The 20698-nt window shown below is 39.1% G+C and overlaps 3 protein-coding genes across 5 annotated transcripts in view; 1 reads left to right on the forward strand and 2 right to left on the reverse strand.

Annotated features, from left to right (window-relative positions):
* LOC108659694 (uncharacterized) lies at positions 1–3511 on the forward strand. Its single transcript, XM_018112735.3, has 6 exons — positions 1–264; positions 324–533; positions 596–828; positions 888–1809; positions 1987–2583; positions 2650–3511. Exons 1-6 carry the CDS (start codon positions 133–135, stop codon positions 3463–3465), a joined length of 2910 nt encoding a protein of 969 aa, XP_017968224.1. The 5' UTR covers positions 1–132; the 3' UTR covers positions 3466–3511.
* LOC108659701 (FK506-binding protein 2) lies at positions 3480–4336 on the reverse strand. Its single transcript, XM_018112744.3, has 2 exons — positions 4153–4336; positions 3480–3819 (listed from the first exon to the last, which is right to left on the reverse strand). The coding sequence occupies exons 1-2, from the start codon at positions 4300–4302 to the stop codon at positions 3550–3552; spliced, it is 420 nt and encodes a 139-aa protein (XP_017968233.1). The 5' UTR covers positions 4303–4336; the 3' UTR covers positions 3480–3549.
* Positions 3480–20698, reverse strand: part of LOC108659702 (uncharacterized) — a 26862-nt gene continuing 9643 nt past the window's right edge. Inside the window, exons 2-6 of one of the 3 annotated variants that reach the window (XR_016197651.1) lie at positions 8537–12733; positions 7696–7792; positions 5310–5890; positions 4153–5154; positions 3480–3819 (exon numbers count right to left, since the gene is read on the reverse strand). Coding sequence is in view for 2 of the 3 variants with exons in the window: in XM_018112745.3 (XP_017968234.2) it covers positions 4920–5154; positions 5310–5890; positions 7696–7792; positions 8537–12459 (4836 nt within the window). In the remaining variant the exon portion in view is untranslated. Of the gene's footprint in view, positions 3820–4152; positions 5155–5309; positions 5891–7695; positions 7793–8536; positions 12734–20698 lie in introns of those variants that run through there. The other 2 variants (XM_018112745.3, XM_089265491.1) reach the window with 2 other exon arrangements.

Here is a 20698-nt window from a genome sequence, read left to right on the forward strand (position 1 = left end):
CCGTATTTCGTGCCAGACTGTGTCATCACAGTTGCACTGCTCTGTATTTAGTAAATGAACAGGACATGCAAATTTTTGTTGTGTTATGTTTTGGTTTGTAAATGTGTTAGGAATTATTAAAACTTCAACATAATGAAGCTACCCGTTATGTGTCGCACATGCGATGCAAGAGACACGGATAAATTATACAAGCTGGCTACATCCACTAAACGATTTCCGGATAAACAGCTCTCCGATATTTTAGCTGAACTAACACACATTGAAGTAAGCATTCACATAAATATACATATATTGTTTCTAATAAAAAATTGTATGTATTGCAGTTGGATGAAACTTTGGCGCAACAGCTGCCACAATGTCTGTGTGGTAATTGTGCGAGAAAGCTAATAGGCGCCTATTATTATGTGAAGCAGGCGCTGGCAGCAAATGAGCTCCTGATGAATCATGTGGACCGCCTGGAGAGCAATAAAACTACAGTCAACGACTGCTTGCAAGAGGCGCCCATGGAGTTGTGTGCCGAGCAACATGTGGAGGTTTATCATCGTCAAGTCGCAACTAAAAATGTGTATTCACATATTTATGTATATAAATGCAGATCAAAATGGAAACAGAGGAGGAGGAGGCTGACAACGATATCACCTGCACGGAACTGCCGGAGTTCACAACAGTACAAAATGCCAACGATGTGGACTTAGAGTTGGATAACAAAAAGTCCAATGACCCTCTCAACATGCTTGAGCCAGTGAAACAGGAGATGGAGCCAACCGCCGGCCGCACACCAAATTTACAAGAGCCACAAGAATATAAGGCTGATATTGACGACGAAGAGTATATATATCTTACTTATATTTTTATTATTTTATTAATAAATGCTCTTTTATTTACAGATCCCTTGATGATTTGCCCTTGCAACAGCGCGCACGCAAGTGGAAACAGACCGGAACGATTCGCGCTGTAAAGCGTTCCAATTTCAAATGTACTGAATGCCCAAAGATTTTCAAACGACCGGAATATCTGAAGCAGCATGCAACACGGGCGCATAAGTCAAAGAACGATTGGTTTTCCTGTTCTTATTGCATACGCAAGTTCAGTCATCGAGAGGCTCTGCAGTCGCACCTGAAGGTGCATCGGGATTCAAAGCGGTCGGCGAATCTGGGCGAAAGCAAAAAGGCCAAGGATATAGATTTAAACATGTGCAAGCCACATGGCTATAAGCTAATCGAGTGTATGATTTGCCAGAGTCAATACGATAAGATAGCGGATCTGCGACGTCATCTCGAACAGCATCCGGATATCGTTGGATTCGGTGCACGTTCCAATATGCAGCCGCATGAGCTGGCCGAGCTCTTCTATCCGGATGCCAAGCATATCAGCGTGGAGCAGCTAAAAGCGCTCATACGCAAAGATCTGGATGCCGGCATTTACCAACGTTTCTATTCCATTACCAATCAGTCGGGCTATGAAATGGACCTGGACAGCTCCGAGACAGAAAGCGATGCAGAACGGGATGCCGATGAGCAGCAGCTAAAGCGCAACATACCCAAGGCCAAGTACACCTGTGAACTGTGCAACGAACGCTACCAGCGCAAATACCAGCTCTTTGATCATCAACGTCTGGCGCACGCCTGGCTGGATGCGCCGCATGTCTGCGGACGCTGTGATGCGCGCTTTGTTAGTCTGCAGCTGCTGCGACAACACAACGAGCTGCAGTGCAAAAATGCTCAGAAACGTTTCCTCTGCCACAGATGTCCGCTGCGCTTCCGCTGGCGCCACAACCTAAAGGCGCATATACGGGAACACCGCATTATTGTAAGATTAATAAGATTTAAATTATGCGTGCAGATATAGCAGATATGAGATATATGTAGTATGTGTAGATTAATCCAGTATAGTTGACGAAATAGGTCAATCGATTTGCTATTTCTGCAAGGTTTTATATTGATCTGTATACCATATATAAGCAAGCCATACTGATTTTTTTCCCAGAATCAAACCTATGAGTGCAACGATTGCAAGCGTGTGTTCGACAAGAAGAAATCCCTCACCGTTCACATGCTCAGCGTGCATGCGGAGGAATCGAAACTCATACCGTGCCAATGGTGTACACGCAAGTTCTATCGACGTGACTATTTGGTGAAGCATCTGAAGCGTCATGGTATACGGGAGCAGGATATACCGCTAGCCGAGACGCTAATTGCAGCCACCGCGAAACCAAACGGTGTTAAGCGCATCACCTGCAAGATTTGTAACCTTCACTTCGAACGCATCTGTGACCTGCGAGCGCATATCCAGCTGGAGCTTAAGCTGGCCTTGTCGCTGCACCAGAACTACGACTCGTTGCAAAACTACTCGATTACAAACGAATCCGGGTACGAAATGCAACTGGGCGATTCTGAAACGGAGGATGAGCTGCAAATGCAGCAGGCGAGGGGCTCGCCCAGCACGCGACCCGTCTACGTCTGCGAGCTGTGCAAAGTGCAGTGCAGGCGCAAATACGAGATGATCCAGCATCAGCGAGCGATGCATCGGTTCGACAAAATGCCGCACGAATGCGAGTTCTGCATATTCAAGTGTGTATGCAAGGTGAGACATATGAGTTTACCTACTGTCAAAATGAGATTCTGAGCTGTTTATTTCCCTCCATCCCAGAGCATCATGGATCAGCACAAGCGATCGCAGTGTCAAAGCGCCGAGAAGAAGCTGGCGTGCAGTAAATGCAGCTACAAATTCATGTGGCCCGAGAATCTGCAGCAGCACATGGTGCTGCAGCATGGCAGCATTGATCCACAGTCGACTCCTACGGCCGCCATCAGCGATGCAGCCAGCGCAGATCAGCTGTCAGCTGTGGCGGCTAATTCCGCTATTGCGGCCGAAGATGTGCAGCTGCTGCAGTGTCCGCACTGCGATCGCACGTACCAGATGAAGGCGCGCCTCAACAATCACATTCGCGATGTGCACATCAATGGAGATCGGAAGCGTAAGGAGGCCATCAAGAAGTTCCTCTGCTCGCTCTGCGGTCGGGAAACCCAGTCAGCGGCAACACTGGTCACCCACATGCGTCGGCATACGGGCGAAAAGCCGTTCAAATGTGATCTATGCGAAATGGCCTTCCCGCGGCACTCGGAGATGATGTCTCATCGGCGAATGCACACGGGCGAGAAGCCCTTCCATTGCACGGTCTGTGGCAAGGATTTCGCCCGGTCTGACAAGCTGAAGCGACACATGCTGACGCACAGCGGTTTGAAGCCACACAAGTGCACCTACTGCGACAAGAGCTATCGCCAGGCGAAAGATCTGAAACTCCATCTGCAGCAGCACACGGGGGAGTGCCCCTTCATATGTGGCACCTGTGGCGAGCGTTTCATACAGGGAACCGCCTTGGAGAAGCATCGCATGATGCGACGTCACTTTGACGAGGTGGAGGAGCGCCCCAACGCCAACAACAGCCACACAGCAACCGCTTAGTTTGCTTACAAGAATTTGCTTTAAATATATATTTTGTTTTTATTAACACACTGTTGTACATTTGGAAATATTACTTATTTTGTTTTACAGCTCATCCCCGTTATTCTTTGCGTCGATCTTCATCATCTCCACATCGAATATTAGCACTGAGTTGGGCGGTATTTTGCCACCGCCTGCACCACTGGCGCCGTAGCCCAGCTCGGGCGGTATGGTCAGAGTGCGGCGTTCGCCCTCGCACATGCCCAAGAGACCCTGATCCCAGCCCTTGATCACTTGCCGAGCGCCCAGAGTGAATGAGAAGGGCTTACCACGATTGTAGCTACTATCGAATTCGGTACCATCTTGTAGAGTTCCCTGCGGAGCCAAATATAATCTATTAATAAATATGTCAATCATATTAGATGCTTAAAAGCTCTTCTAATCTCTCAAAATAAAACCCAAGGTGGAGTGACTCTCAAACTGTAGATGGATTGCACGATATGTATGTATGTATGTACAACATATGTGCATGCACCTAACAAAGTTAACTGTAGCGCAGTTCGCGGAAACTGAATTTGAAACAGTTTGCTCACAGAATTTAAAATTGTATTGACAAACACTATTTGACTTTCTTTAACTCTGACCATTCATATGAGATTAAATAAACAACTAAAACTGACGTGTCCGGCAAATCCTATGCATCGTTACCTTGTAATGCACATGAATTAAGTCGCCGCCTTTGGCTTTTCGCGTGCAGTTTTCCACACGCTTCTTAACGCCGATTTTCACTTTGGGGGTTTCGCTAGCAACGGCGGCGCCAAAAAGCGCGCATATTAATAATAAACTCTGCAACTTCATTTCGACACGACTTTTAGTTTTGTTAAAGCCTAGCAAACTAGTTATTGTATATCGATAGCTATCGCTATAAAGCTGGCTATCGGGCGATTGTGCAGTAAGCAACGCGTTGACCCGCCAACATTTGAATTGAACTGAAACCTTGTAGTTTACGCACAACATATGTTCAAATATTTATTAAACATTTCATTAATATTAAAGCTTTTCCAAAATACACAATTGCGCCAAATTATAATAAGTTCTTGTAATGATTTAATTTAAAATAACACATATTTAAAAAAATATTATAATAAACAAAGCTTTAATTATAAATATGCAACAGATTATACAAGAGATTTACAAATATACGAATATATCACAATAATAAAGGAATACATACAATAATCAAATGAAATTTTTTCCAACACATGCAGGTTTATATATATCATAGATAATACCTAGGTACATAATATACTAATACATAAAGTTACTATTTAAATATATACATACACACGTATATGTAGATGGTTGTAAATATTTATAAGATATATATTAACTATGACTATAATATGCATACAGCATTTCTATGTATAAGGACTTGTTCCAATGGTTTCAGCTGTCTCTCTATACAGAACAGTCTCTCAATTATCATTTGACAGATTTGTGATTTTGGTCGCATACATATTGGCCACCTTATAGATAAATTCGTATTGCTCCTTGGTCTGCACAGCGCTAGCTCGACCCCGACGCACATAGTACACCAACTGGGGCACATCGACCGAACGCTTCGGGGTCTCCAGACTCCGTATAGCCATGTCACAGGCAATTATCGTGCCGGTACGGCCCGTACCTGGGGAGCAGTGAACGGTTAGCGGTCTAAAACAAAGAATGAGAAACACACACAACGAATGAAAAACAGATACAATTTACAATGGACAGCAACAATTAACGTCAATCAATAAGACATAAACAAACAAGAGTCACATAATTGACAAATGGTTTTTGTTTTGCTCTTGTCTCTTTCTACTCACCCCTGCTGACTGCGCGGAGTCCTGTTGGCCACATTGCCATTAATCTCGTTGCTCGATGTGCTGGACGCTTCCTCCTGAGCAGCCGTTACATTGGCTTCCTCTGCCTTCGCCTGTTGGCCCTCCAGCGATTTTAGCGTAAGCGTGGAGGATTTCTCATGCTTCAGTTCATTGGCCTGCTCCAAAGCATACGATTTGAGGGAGGAGCGTGCCTCGAGCAGCATCGCGATGAGGGGCGCCTCATCTTGGGGTACGCCCGTCTCGGGCCACTTGTACCAATAGTGGGTCAGCTCGCGGCACTCGGCGCCATCCACACGCTTTAGCATTAGAGTTGAGATCGCATACTTGTCCTTGACTTCGCGATGCTTCAATGTAACCTGGAAGTCTCCATAACTGCTGTGATTATCCAGCGTAACTGATGGCGGTAAATACTCGGCACAGCGCTCAATGCCGTTCTCGGTGAGATCGGTTGCCTGGATAATGACACGGGACTGCTGCTCCCAGATCATGCGCCAAAAGTCGCCCGTAGTGCTCCCCAGGGGCGCTTGGCAGGCAATATAGTAGTTGGGCGCATCGCGGGGTCCCTGCAAGTGTAACAGAGAAAGTGAATGGTTAACATTATGTTAATAGATTTGAAAGATTAACTACATCACTTAATGCATAACTTAACAGACGAGCGAACATTTACTGTCGATGACATAACAGTTAAAGCTTGCGCTCCCACTCTACTCTGCTCTCTGCTTATGTGTGCGTGCACTTCATTACGGTCTTTTAATTACGCTCTCTTTTGTTTGTTCGTGTGCATGCGTCATTTAATGGCTGCCATTGAGCTGCGCGCGCGCTCTTTTGATAAGTTGCTTTACTTTTGCTATTCTATACACAAAACACACATGCATGCATGTGTGTATGCATCCATACATGTGAATATGCATGTATGCAAACTCAAATCACAGCGTATTGGGTTTATTGCCACGCTTTTAAGGCTTAGCATCAATATCAATACATACAAATACATCAACTAATATAACTAATTATCTTTCCCTCTCTCTCGAACTTTGTCTCTCTTCTCGCATGCAGCCTTTTTGGCTGAATGCACTTGGGCAACGCCTGAACACGCAGCGCAGCGCGCCGCTCACGTCACGCGTCAATGCCGCAGCGCATTTGCTTGTTTGATTTTTTTTAATTGATCTCGGGAATACCCTAAACATTCAATGCAGCATGGCAGCTTAGGCATTTACTTAGGCAGTGAAAATATAACAAATTTGATTGAAAATGTGACTCACTGTTAGATTTGTTATTATTATTTTGTTTTTGCTATCGACTGTTATCGTAAACAGTATGATAGCTTAAATCACGCCTCGTTAATTACGATCAATAAATTGACAATTGATAACTTAACGGCAGCAAAATTCATAATATCGATGTTGCAAAGAGCTTAAAAATATATAAAATAATTCAAAATCAGAAAGCTTAGATGATTCTGTGCCTATGCAAAAGGCAAAGAGTAAATTGAGGAGCTTTAGGCGGTTGAATAATGTAACTAGCTCTGACTTCAATCTAATCGAATCATTTATAGACCTATTAACTAACTGCTTAGTAGGATATTTACACTTCGTTGTGCACTCGTCAAACTTTCCCTCCTATTATGATTATGCATGATGCTATTTTCCATATTTTTGCTATTATTATTATTTTTTTATTTTTTTTTTTTTTTGGCACTGAACTCATTTGCTTACAACAGGCCATGCAACAAAGAGGCTGAAACAGTTTTCTTGGCACTTCGCTAATCTCATGGGCCGTATAATTATGCCCCCCTTATAAGACTCTCCCCTACACAAGCACACGTCATGCAAGGCTAGACGCGATGGCAGCTCTGTTCAGTACCGTTGTAAGATTGAGGCACACACACATACACATGCATATAAGCACATAAATACACGCGCACACACACAGTCACCGCCCACACACATGTGAGAAAGTTGTTGCTGCGGCTGTGGGGGGCAGCTCTTGATTGTTTTACATACCCTGTGATCGTTGTATTGACTGAGCAAGGGTATATTTATTTTTGGACATACATTATTGTATATATTTGCAAACGTTGTTAATCATATATTACGCATACGAACTTCTTTAAATAGGCCGTTGAATGTGTAAAGCTCAAAAAGTAATACACCTCTTTTATAGTCCTTATATTTAATTATATTGACATATTGCTAGACAGAATATCTCTATTTTCGATTATTCCAAATAATTAAAATAGAAACCCCAAGCAATTTTGATAAGATTAGATAAGATTGGCGCTTCGTACAGGGTATCCTCTATTCGGATTTCTAATTGATTTTCAAAGCTTATTTATTGCTTACTTAGGAGATCCATTCGTCTGACTTACCCGCACATAATTGGCATTAATGTATTCCGTTTTGTCATCATCACCCTGACGCTGGAGCACCACCCGAGTCTCAGGAAGCGGAATTACGTTAGCGTAGCTGCGGTTCCAAGTTTGAGGTTACGGCGTTTCAGCGTGAGTAACAAGTCAATGATCCATTCCAATATTTTGTATATTCATTGAGTTAAAAAAAGAGAGTACACACATATATTATATAAATATATATATAGTACATAATCATATATATATTTTTACATGGAAAATGTAAATTAATAATAAATACAGAGTTATATAATTTATAGTTAGTAATCCTCAACCTTCACATGAGATATTTTATGAGAGTATTTATATTTTCTATAGATAACTTTCCTAAAAGGCAACTTGAACTTGCAAACATTCATGTTTTTGTTAATGTAAACGCATTTGATAAGATAAGAAATGAGATAATTTTTAGTGTACTTTGTGAGATATTTTTGAGAGCTGCTTAAAACACTCGCAGCTAACTAAAATAATTTACTTTTTGCTTTAAGTTTTTATTCTATTCTCTTTAATTGAATTAATTGCATAGGCATTTATTCATTCCCGTCTGTTACAAAGAAACAAGTTTATTCTCTGAGTCTACATTCAATTCATTGTACTTATACCTCCCACTTTCTATTCGCTTCCTTACTCATCATATTCTTCGTCTTCGAATGAATTCATTCTCTTAATCAAATCAAAAATCGAAATTCTGGATTCTAGTTATTTTGTTCGCGTTCTTTTCGCTTTTTCCATATTCTTCACTTTTCAAGCATTCCCCTATCATAACCCTTATCCAATTCCGTCCATTTTCTTTTTAACGTACCGATTCTTATCCTCACATCCCGCTGGCACCTCATCGGCCCGCGCAATAATCTGCGGCACATCCCGGAACTCCTCAAATATACTCGAACGCCTCTCCAGAAACTTGCCCAGTTCAGTAGCACTGAGCAAATTATGCCTCAGTGAGGGATCATCGAAGGCGGCATTGCCATAAGTTCGTTTCGAGGCACGCAAATCGCGACCCTTGCGCCGCACGCTACCCAACACAGAAACGTTGTCCAGGGAGTAGGCGTCCAGGCTGACCGGACGACAGCGTTGGCTGTAGGACATCTGCTTTTGACGCTTACGCATCAAGTAGAGGAAGGCAACAAGGAGGATGAGGGCCACAACGCCAATAACGCTGACAGTGATAGCAATAATCACGTTAACATCGGTGCCAGTGTTGCCGTGCGGCTGTTGTATGTTGTGAGTCACATCGGTGGGCGATTGTGTTGGTAATAACATGGGGTTGCTGGTGGTTAATTCATCAGGCAACATACTGTTATTGTGACTGTTAATGCTAACGTTAGTGGCGCTGCTAGAGCTGTAAATGGGCTCTGATGTTGTTATTGCTTCTGTTTCTTCTTTAGCTGTTGTGATTCTTGTTGTGGGTGTTGTTATTGTTGTTGTGGTGCTGTCATCCAGTAAACTTATAAAAGGCTCCTCTGTGGTGGTTGATGTTATTGGCAGCTTATGTGTAGCAGTTGCCTTAGTGCTTACTGTTGCTTCTGTTGTCGTTGTTGACGTTGTTGATGTTGTTGTTGTTGCGTTCGCCATTTTTGTTTTACTTAGCAACTGTTGCTCAGTGACGCTTTCATGTTCAATTTGCTGCCGCTTATCCTCATTATCATCGCTGTCCACATTGTAAAGCTCGATGGTGGCAGGAGTTGTAGGTGCTACTTTTGTTGCCAGTACGTTAACAGCATCCGTCTCTGTAGATCCTGCTGAGCTAACAGTAGTATGAATAGTAGTAGGTATTGGTGTTGTTGATGTTGTTGTTGCTACAGTTTCGCCAATGTTATTGGTTTCCAGCAATGTCTCCTGCACATTCAGTTTACTATTAGCCTTTACATCTGTTAAGAGGGGTATGTTTGTTGTTGTTGTTGTTGTTGTCGTGGTGGTTGTTGTAGTAGTACTACTGTTATTATTGATTTCAAGTGCTGGAATTTTGTCAGCGCTGTTATTGATTGACTGCGCTGCACTGTCACTGTTATTGTGTTTGCTCTCACTGCTCTCACTGCTGTTTTCAATTAATAAATTATTATTGTCTTTTGTCACATTTTTAACTGTAATTGTTTCTAAATTGACTTCATTGCTAATTTGGACGATTTCCGTTGGCTTTGGCGTTGGCGTTGCCAAAGTTGTTGTTATTGCTAATTGTTCCTCAAGTAAAATTCGCGGCGTCGGCGTCGTCGCTGACGTTAGCGTTAACTTTTGCGTCGTTGTTGTGCTCGCTTCGCCAGCTGTTCGCATACTAACTGTTATTGGCTGTCGCTCGGTCGTTGAGACTGTTGAGACGGTGGCGGAGACGTTGATGACGTCGTCGTCGTCGTCGCCTCTGTTGCTCTCGCTGTCGACATTGTTGCTTTTATCGCCGTTTTCAATATTTGTATGTGCCGTCGCTTTCATTGCCAATTCGCTCGCATTGCGGGTGTCGTTCAACGCACTTGGCAAAGCTGTGGAAGCAGTTGTTGTCGTTGTAGTAGTAGTCGTTGTTGTTGCTGCTGTTGTTGTTGCTGCAGTTGTTGTCGTTGCTGCTGTTGTTGTTGTTGCTCTTGTTGCTGGCTGCTCGGGCACAGCTGTTGGCGGCGCAGCAGGTGTTGTCGGCATTGTTGCAGCTGTCTCTGGCTCTGCCGTTGTTGTTGTTGTCATCACTGTTATTGCAGGCTCTGTTACCACAGCAACATCATCGAGCTTTGTCAGCTCGGTTGACGTTGACTGCGCAGCTGTGTTCGCTGTTTGTGTTTTGGCCTCCTCTTTTGTTGGTGCAGATGTTAACATTGGCTGCTCTGTGGAGTTTACTGTTAGCTCCTCTTTATCTATTGTCTCATTTACTTTTGAGGTAAACTTTTCCAGTTCAGTTAACGCTGTCTGTGCAGTTGGATTCACCTCTGTTTCGCCGGATTGGGAGATAAGTTTTGCCAGTTCTGTCAATGATGGCTGCACAGTTGGATTCGCTTCCGTTTTATTGGCTATTAACTCCACTTCATCTATTGTCTCATTCACTTTTGAGGTAAGCTTAGCCAGTGCTGTTAACGCTGACTGCGCAGTTGGATTTACCTCTGTTTCGACTAATTTTGAGCCGAGCTTTTCCAGTTCTGTTAATGATGGCTGAGCAGTTGCATTCACTGTTATTATTGCATCAGATTCGACTGGTTTTGAGTTAAGCTTTTCTAGTTCTGTTAATGCTGATTGCGCTGGCTGCGTAGCTGCCTCTGTTGGAATAATATCGGAATTGTATTTTATTGCAGTTTTTATCTCTGGCTGGGCAGATACAATTGCTGTTACTGATGCTAAATCAGGCTTTGTATAGAAAGCTGACATTAGCTGATCTGTTGTTGCGTCGGAATCGTCCCCTGTCGACGTTGGGACACCTGTTACAGCGCTGGTAGCTGCTGTTGCCATCTCTGTCTCGGCTAACATAGCATCCAGTTTTAATGTTGTCGCCTGCGTTGCCGCCTCCGTTGCATCAAGCGTTGTGCTCATCGTAAGCTCTGTTCGATTCTCTTGACTCGTCTGCATTAACATTATCTGTTGCCAGTCTAACAGATTTTTTTCCTTATAGTGTTCTGTTTGGTTTTGCTGCTGCAGCTCGACTTCATTGCCCAGCTCTGTAGGCGCGATAGTAGTTGATGTTGTTGTTGTAGTTGTAGTAGTAGTTGTTGTTGGCGCCATTTTCATGGCTGCTAAGCTCCACACCTCGGCCGCATTGGGCAGCGTCAGTTGCTGCGCATTTGTCGAATTGTCGCTGATGAACTTCGCACGTTTCTCGTGCTGCGGTTGCATCTTCACCTGCTCTTCTTCGATAACATTTTCATGCGAAGCACTGGGCGCAACAGTGACGCCAGCGTGCAGCAGCGCAGCCAACAGCTGCGGCGTTGTTGTGGTTGTTATTGTTGTTTTCATGGGCAGTGCCCGCAGCTTCATGGGTGTCACAGCCAAGAGGGCTACCAGACTTTCAGTGCTGCTGGCGAATTGCATAGCTCGTGCATGATCTTCGCCACGCTGTGTGGTTGCTGCAGTTGTTGTTGTTGTTGTTGAAACAGTTGACAATTCTTTCAATTGTTGCTCTTGAGGTTTGAGCTGATCGTGCATTTGCACAGTCGGCGTCTCTGTTGTTGCATTCAACTGTTGCTTTGCTGCGCTCTCTGTTGTAATATTTATTGCGCTCTGTTGCTGCATTCCACTGTTAACTGGCTGCTGCTCCGACAGCTTAACAGACTCAGCATTATCTTTCTCTGCTAAGTTTAACAGAACACTGCTGTAATTCCCGTTAGTTACAGATTGCTGATTAACAGCCAGGCTCCCTGTTGAGCTGCTGTTTCCAGGCAGCGGGCCCAGCTCATTAGTTAACAGTGTTATCTGCTTGGGCACTTCTGTTGTTGTTGTTGTTGTTGTTGTACTCAGCTGCAATTGCGCTGCTAACTCAGCGACCATGCTTTTGCTGAGAATTGTTGTTGCTGCTGTTGACGTTTCCGATCCGCTCGCACTTTCACTGTTTCGCTTAACAATGTCAGGGTCAGCCGTATGGGCATTCACGCCCATATCCCCCACCTGGGAGGTTTCTCTTTTTACAAGAAAACGTGACTGCACGGGCGTCGCCGTCGCAGCCCAAAGCGTCAACTGTAACAGCTGCAGCAGCGCAAGCGACATCGCATAGCCGCCTCTGGCCCTGTGGCTTGACAGAGAGCCTCTGTCTAGACGCATATTGGCGACTCGCTTGCACTCACTATTGAAATCGACTCTTGACAATTGTTGCTGCAATTTTGGTGGTTGTTCTCCTGCTGGTGTTGCTGCTTCCTCTTCTTTGAAAACGCTTGCCTCTTGCTGTTACTGTTATTGTTATTGTTGTGGCTTTGTGCATTTATGTGCCCATTTTACGCTCTTTATTGTTGTTGTTGTTGTTGCAATAGTTTTAGTGATTTGCGTATTTTGTTTTCGCTTCACGTTTCCATTTTGCAATTATTGCAATGAGCGCGACCTGTAAGAAGGCGTAAATAATAAACATAAATTAGCAATAGAATTGACAATAATTTCTTAAATTACATCTGATTTTATCTAAGTATTTTTCTCGCGCTTTAAGGTCAGATGCGGTTAACAATTCCAAAGAAAGTGAACAATAACTACAATGAAAGTAAACTTCAATAGTTTTCCTAGTACTTGCTTTTAGTCAAGAAATTTTCTGATTAACGTTTATAGTGTCATTACGCCACGATGGAAATGTGCCTGAACTAGGCCATAATTAGATGCAAGTTTTATAAGCGTCCCCTAAGTTCAAGGTTAAGAAGTTCTAGGCATAAAAATAGGTCAAGCGAAAGGAAAACAAAATAAAATGTTAAGGTGGGGCTCTCCTAATTATACTTTCTCTGTCGCTTAAATATAGATTTTAGGTGTGTAAGAACGCTATTAATTATACTATTTCAATGCGTATACAAAATAAATTTGCAGATTTTGTTAAATATTGCGTCATCAATATAAATTAAGAATATCGAAGAAAATCCAGCTACATTAAAACTCTCGTTTTTTGTTAGAAAACGTTTACGAATACTTAATTACTTCAATCAGGCCCAATAACAATAGGAGTTTAGCTTATCGTAACATTTCCTAACAGCCAATTGGTCATCATCATTAGAATAACTAATTCTCATTCAGAAAACAGTTTGGTTAATGCCATAAACTACTTTCCTTAATAGTTTTACACAGAATTTCAGCGCAAATGTGAATAGCTAATAGAACATTAATATATACATATATATCACTATATAGTGATAGCACGATCTTAACTATGGCCAATAATGCCTCAAAAGTTCAGTGCAATTCGACTATTGATGAAATGAAATCAAATCAAATCAACTAAAATGGATCAAGTAGTGTTGGGGTTCATTCAACTGCGACTTGCGCGCAATATCCATTTCAATGCAAAGGCTTCCCCCAATAAAGTTCATCGTCTCTCATATGAAGCAATAATAACTATTCCAAAGTGTTTGTATATAGGGCCAGTCAGTTGAATAGTCGAATATGTGTATATGTATGTATATATACATACATGTTTATGTTGACTATATTGGGGGCTGGTTTCATTCACCATTCACCATGGTAATTCGTGGCTTTGTTATCTACCGATTCGCCCGATGTCATGTCAATAATGCATGCAACGGCTCCCGGATTCCCTTGTCACGAGGTGAGCCGACCCAAAGGGCCTAAACGGCCTGGCAATTAACGTTAAAACCAACTGCTGCACCGTGAAACAAACGCGTAAGTAGTAAAAAGTAAAACAAATAAATAAGTAGCAGAGCATTTGCAAAGTTATATTCTTTAATAAACATTGAACAAATAATGTAGTATTTAAAACGTAATGCTTAACAAGTTTTGCACAGTGGTGCTGAGGAGCAAGCAAGTTCAATAAATTTTGTATAAAGAAATGTATTCTTAGTCTTAGATTTACTACAATTTATTTCGAATTTTCATATATTATACATAAGTATAATTTGTATTAAAATAAATATTTTATCTACCTTCTTATTTCAATTTATAGATTTCATTTTTATTCATTTATTTTTACATGTTTATATATTATTACATTAATTTATATTTTATATTCTATATTTTATTTTATATAATTTTATAAATATTTCTTATAGAGTTTTTATTTTATTTTTATTATTTTTTATGTACATATGTATGTATGTATATATTTGCTTGCGAACCAATGTGCTTCGGTTTAATGCATGTTTGAGGTGTGTTTTGAGAGCTCAGGTGTGTCAAGGGTGTTTTCAAGTCAGCACATGGACTCGCAGTGTGCGCCTGAGCATGCAAGTATTTACATATACATATTTATTTATATTTATATTATATAAAGTTTTCAGCAGTTGTGCAGTTTTTTACAACAAATATAAACAAATTCCACGGCACAGAAGCTCATAAATAAATGTGTAAAAAAATGTTTGGGGTATCAACACTGATTGCTTACTAAGCCTTAAAACTGAACTTGTTTAGATAAGATAAAAAAAAAAAGAATTTTGTAATATTTGTTTTTTTTTCTGAATGTCAACTGTGGCTGCTGATAAGAAGAAACGGCATATCTGTTAATATTGGAGGTCGTTAAAAAGTCTATCCACTAACTGGACAAGGCAAAATATTAATTTTAATAGGTTTCCATGTAATGGAACAAAAAGAATTTGCATCCGCAAATACCATAAATCTATAAAAAAAAAAACATAATAAGTTAACATATTTACATTTAATGTGCAAACTCAGATTAAGTTAAATAAATATGCTTATCACAAAGCTTTACCGGAAAGCTTATACCACATATTAAGCATATCGGCTACATCATTTGTATTAGTATTTCAATGAACTGTTCAGATATTTTTTTTTTTTTTTGATTTGTTGTCAAATTAGATTCATAAAATATTTACCTCATTTATAATTGTGTATATTAAAAATTGTGAAAGTAAATGTATTATTATTTAATATAAAAAAATACTATTGGAATACGATGAGATAGTAAACGATGATTGAGTTTAGAAATTTATTAATACACAAAATCGTAGCATACTTTTAGGCTCAACCAAAATCATACCGAAAATCATTTCTAACGTAACGAAGCCTGACTCCAGTCTTTTTTATTAAAAAAAAAAAGTTTCTTTCAAATCTTTATTTAGCTATTATGTATATATATATATAAAAAAAAGGCAATATAATAGAAGTTTTTAAATTAAATAAAAATTAGGATATAAATCAATTTGAAAAAAAAAATCAAATAATTCGCTAATAAATTTGTTAAGAATATTTAATACAAATTTTTATTTATCCAAGGTGTGTTCTTTATTTACTTATTTATTTATTTTTTTCTTAACTTTAAAATAATACTACATAAATAGAAAATAAACGCCTATAAATGAAAAAAAAAAAAAACCTTAAAATAAAAATAGCAAATTTTTAAGCAATAACAAAAGTTTAAAACAAGATTTTAGTTTTTAAACTGTACTAAAAAAGCAATAACATAATATTATTATAATTATATACATATTTGACATATAAATTAAGTCAGAGATATTTTTCATACTGACCTACCGTAATCTTACAGCACAATCGAACCATTACGTAGTTCAAATTACGAGACATGGCTGAACTATAGCCACTGGCAAACCCATGGCAGAGTAAGAAACCAACGCTGATGAAAGAAGAGAGCGCAGGGTTTGGCTTGCAATTTGAACCCTACACTTAACCCAAATCAAAACAAGTTATAAACGTGACTCCAGCGAAATATTACAGCAAGTGCAGACCAAAAGAAATGGTAATGGAAACCCCTGAAGCAATCCGCAGACCTTAGACTAGAAGAGCTATCATTTCCGCTTCAGCAGCAACGCACTGAAGATGAACGGATGGCTTAGAATCTAGAAAGAAAAAAAACTCTGCCAACAACAATATGAGAGATCTACTTATGATCGTGGTGCATGTGCTAAACCAGTTTTTGCTAAAGCTGCAACGGAGATCCACAAATGATCTTTAGTATGAAATCGATTTGCAATTAAGATGATTTCACTTCGAGTGAAACAGAAAACGTTGGAAACTTTATTGCTGAAAACTGTGACGGTCCTCTCTAATGATCTGGCCAGAGACCTGAAACTTGATCAGACAGTCATTCAAGTCTGAACTGTTTCTTTGATTGATGAACAGAACGTGAGGAATTTCTGTTTCACATGATCAACAGGTTAGGCAAAGAGATGATCGTTGATCGGTGATCGTTATGTGAAAAGCTCACAGAGTAATACAGAAAATTCGTTGTTAGACTTTACATTGAAGATCGCCTTAACAAATTTAATTGAACTCTTGAGAACGTTAGATAATTCTGTTTGAGTGAGAGCTGCAAATCTTGATCGGCGATCGTTTTATACAAAGCATTAGTAAGTAAGCCCAACATATCTAACAAATGACAAAATTGTTCTACAAGCAAACAGGAATTATTTAACTAATGATCGAAAGATGAGCAGCGATTGTGGAGCGTTAATCTGGACAGGCTTAAGAAATAAAACTATGATTGTAATGCTGGAAAGTCTTCTTTGATGATCATTGAGAAAATGTAATGGGAGAAGCATTTTCATTCACTTACTTCTCTCCGTCGCATTGCCCACTCGCTCTGTATCTGTTTCACTCTTTGATAATCTTTGAAAAAATTTAAATCAACTCTTAAAGAACACCAATAATTTATAATCTTTAGCCTTAATTGAAGCATTTGCCGCTTTCTTTCAGCAGCCAACTGCGGATTGCGTTACTAATCACCACAATTCACGAACCAAAACTAAAGCTAACCTAAATCTAGTATTATGCACGCACTGTGGAAATTCTAGAATCTACGAAGAATGCAGACAGTTAGGCTAGTTAATCAAAGATCTCAGAGCAGACTAATTGCTCGTGAGTATTTCATGCAGTTACACTGGCATTTAGTTAACGATAATAAATACGTAATTTTATTTTACTTCATTTTTCTTAAAGGTTTTATTTTTTTTGTTATTGTTATTGCACTTTAAAAATCAGCCAAGTGAGGAATGAAGCACATGACGTTTTATAGCGGTTGCCAGGCGATAATTATTGTACAAAGCAGGGATTCCATGTTTGCTCTTGCCATTTACTTGTTTTGGATTGTAATTCACAGTACGCCGCGTAAAATTATTTATAACTGTTTTTGCTAGACTCTTGTAATTATGAGTATGTCGAAATGTGAAACTAATTGTTTGCAAAAAATAAAAAATAAGATGTTGACAGTTGCCCAACTTGGGAAAAGTTGAGTCGAGTAGTGGGTGGTAAAAAATTAAAAAATAGAGAAGTTGATAAAACTGCTGAGAGACCCCACGTGGGCTTCTTACTTATAGAGGGTACAATGGTTAGACAACTAACAGTACATATAAAACTCAAAGTAAAATATATAATTTGGCTATGTAGGTATATATTTAAGAATATTTAGTTATGTGAAGCATTTCTTAACTGTGACTTAAATTCAAATAAATCTGACTAAGATCTAAACATATTAGGATGGACTCAAAACTTTCCATGTATTGAAACTGCAATGTATTGGATCCGTTCTTCCAAGACTATTGTATGATATATACATACATTATTATTAAGTTAAATCAATAGCAATGCAAATACCATTTTAAGATTCTATCCGCAGTCCGTTGATCTATTTACTAAAAATTTTGTAGTCAAGCTCCTCTACGCGAGTATATTTATGTACTTTAAGTTTCGAGTCTATCGCACCTTAAATAAACAAGTTGCTGTTTACCGATTTGCCACGCTTTGATGATTCCAAAAACTGTGACGCAAGCCGGACATCTCGCAAAAGCCAATACACTTCTTTTTTCTCATCAGCACTCGATTATAATTGGAGCTAGTTTAGCGTGTGACAGCGAAACATTATATAATATTAGAGAAATTTTAAGCGAGCTTCCAACAAAAAGAGAAATAACTCCATTTCAACTGATTTATATTTATTTATTATGTAGATCGATATTTCTTGATGTTTTCTATTCACACTTCAGAGCAACCAAATCAAATCCCATTCATTTGACTTCGCTCTTGGATGACTCATTTGCATGACATTTGCTTATATCACGCATTCGAGGGAAATCAAATTTCGGCGCATTGATGTGTACATATATATTTTTTTGGCCCCTCGGGCTGAACTTTCAACGTAATTAAAATAGAAATCAAAATAATAGAAGCAAAAAAAAACATATTCACAAATTCATAATATGCCAATAAATACCAACAAATGTTGACCTTGCTGGCCCAACTGCTGTGGCGTTTATTGAACCAGGCAGCGATGCCTCTGGCTTTTGGTAATTTCGAAAAATTTTAATATCAGTTTAGCTCCCACAGCTCGCCATTGAACAGATTAGAAGCATTAGATACATTTGATAGTTGCATGTTATATTATATAAAATGTTATTTTTATTTAATATTATTTAATATTACTTAGTATCGCAATAGAAATATTAAAAATTTTAAAAATTTAACTACACTCAATAATTGACATAGATTATATGGGTGCAGAGTATTTTTATATGCATTAACATCAATTTCCACGAATACATCAGATGTTTGCCAGATTTTTAGCACAAATTCGCAAATTTTATTTTTTGCTAAATTAAAAGTCAAGCAATGGCAGACTTTGAAGATCTGCTATAAAGACTTCTATAAGCATCATAATTGCAATAATATTATAAATGAATAGCAATAATATTTTTTGTTTATATTTAGAAATTAAATATAAATAAAAGAAGTCAAATAAAAGACATCTCCACATTTTGGAGTATGTACTTAGATATATTCATACACCTACCTAGTGAACACCTAGAGATCCCAACAAAATATATTTTCTTTTCTATCAATTTTTTGCAATTTCGCAATTAATTATAATCAATTGAAATGTTGGGTAAATTGATTTATTGACATAAACTGCTTTAGTTCCAATTACTTATAAAGCTCGTGTCGAAATCAAGCCACACAAAGCCAATTCAAAAGCCGCTTAGTTTGCATCAACTACAATTGTCCGATCATAAAATGGTTTCACACAAATTGGAACCACAATAAAAGCCGCACAAATTAAAAGCGAAAAGCAAGCAAATTTGTCCATTTCGTGAGCTCGATATATGTATGTATGTATGTATGTATGTAAGTCCGTCTGTATGCGAACTACAAGCTTTAAGACCTGAGTGGAATCATAAAGCTGACAAATGTGCGCTCTATTTAATTAACAATAGTTTGTCCCACAACTAGGCGGAGACTGTACTGAATTCCCTGTGAATGGCAACTGACCCAAAACCAAAAATATAAAACGCATTTACAATAACAGTGTTACGAATGACACACAATCAAATAGCGAGTTACAGCCTTAGAAGCAGCAAAGTATATTCGAGTAGACCCAGATATAACACCTTTAGGCATTCGTTATAAAACAACAGAGAAATCCGAAATTAATATAATCACAAATTGTTAGAGGTAAAAAAAAAATTAAGACAAAGGATCATTTAATAATCTAACTGTATCACATTCTATTAATGACAATGGTACCAAGCCAGGAATGATTTATATGTATACAAAACATGCTAAAGCAATAGAATAATATCACACTTTGCCATTACCTTATGAATATCTTTATACTATAAATAATAATAACAAAAGTTAAATAAGAAATCCTATTAAAATATCATAGACGTGGAGCATTAAGTAACATAGCATTATTTCTAAAAAAAAAAAAAAAAAAAAAAAAAAAAAAAAAAAAAAAAAAAAAATTATAAAATGAAATAAAACAAAAGTCGTTGTGAATGGCAAATGACAAAAATATGATATACAAATTTATTCAAAGAGCGAAGAATTTTTGAAATAGTCTGTTTGCTATATTTATTTTGGTATGGTAATCGTATATTATGTTGTATTAGAAAGGGGAGCTTTCATCATTCCATGGGGAACTAGTGCAATGTTTATATAATTGCTCAACTGCATTGAAGGCAATTATACAGCGGGCCGGGCGCAAGCATTAACGAACAAATGAACTTATTTCGTGTCGCATATCTCCTTTGTCATACAGTATCTATCTGCATCGACTACATAACGCTTGTCATTAATGTAATTGTAGACAGTGAAAAACAAAGTCACATCGCCTGCATTTGGGGCAAATACTAAATTTGATTTAGTGAGCCAATTTGAGTCCAAATTTAGACACGCGACTTGTCAGACAGTCGAATTTATCTCCATATGTGCAATGTGTATATACGATATTAAACATGTATATATTCATATGTATATACATACATAAATGGCTATGGGCTGGGCCCCCCATAAACTGCAGTTGGTATGGCCAAGATTGTAATCTATGCTGCCTAATGAAATGGCAAAGTGTGGCCAAGCGGCAAACTGAAAGGCAGCTTGCGCCCTGTTGCCT

This window comes from Drosophila navojoa, chromosome 2, assembly GCF_054131105.1.
Source record: "Drosophila navojoa isolate 15081-1374.11 chromosome 2, UAZ_NAV_1.0, whole genome shotgun sequence".
Lineage (NCBI taxonomy): Eukaryota > Metazoa > Arthropoda > Insecta > Diptera > Drosophilidae > Drosophila > Drosophila navojoa.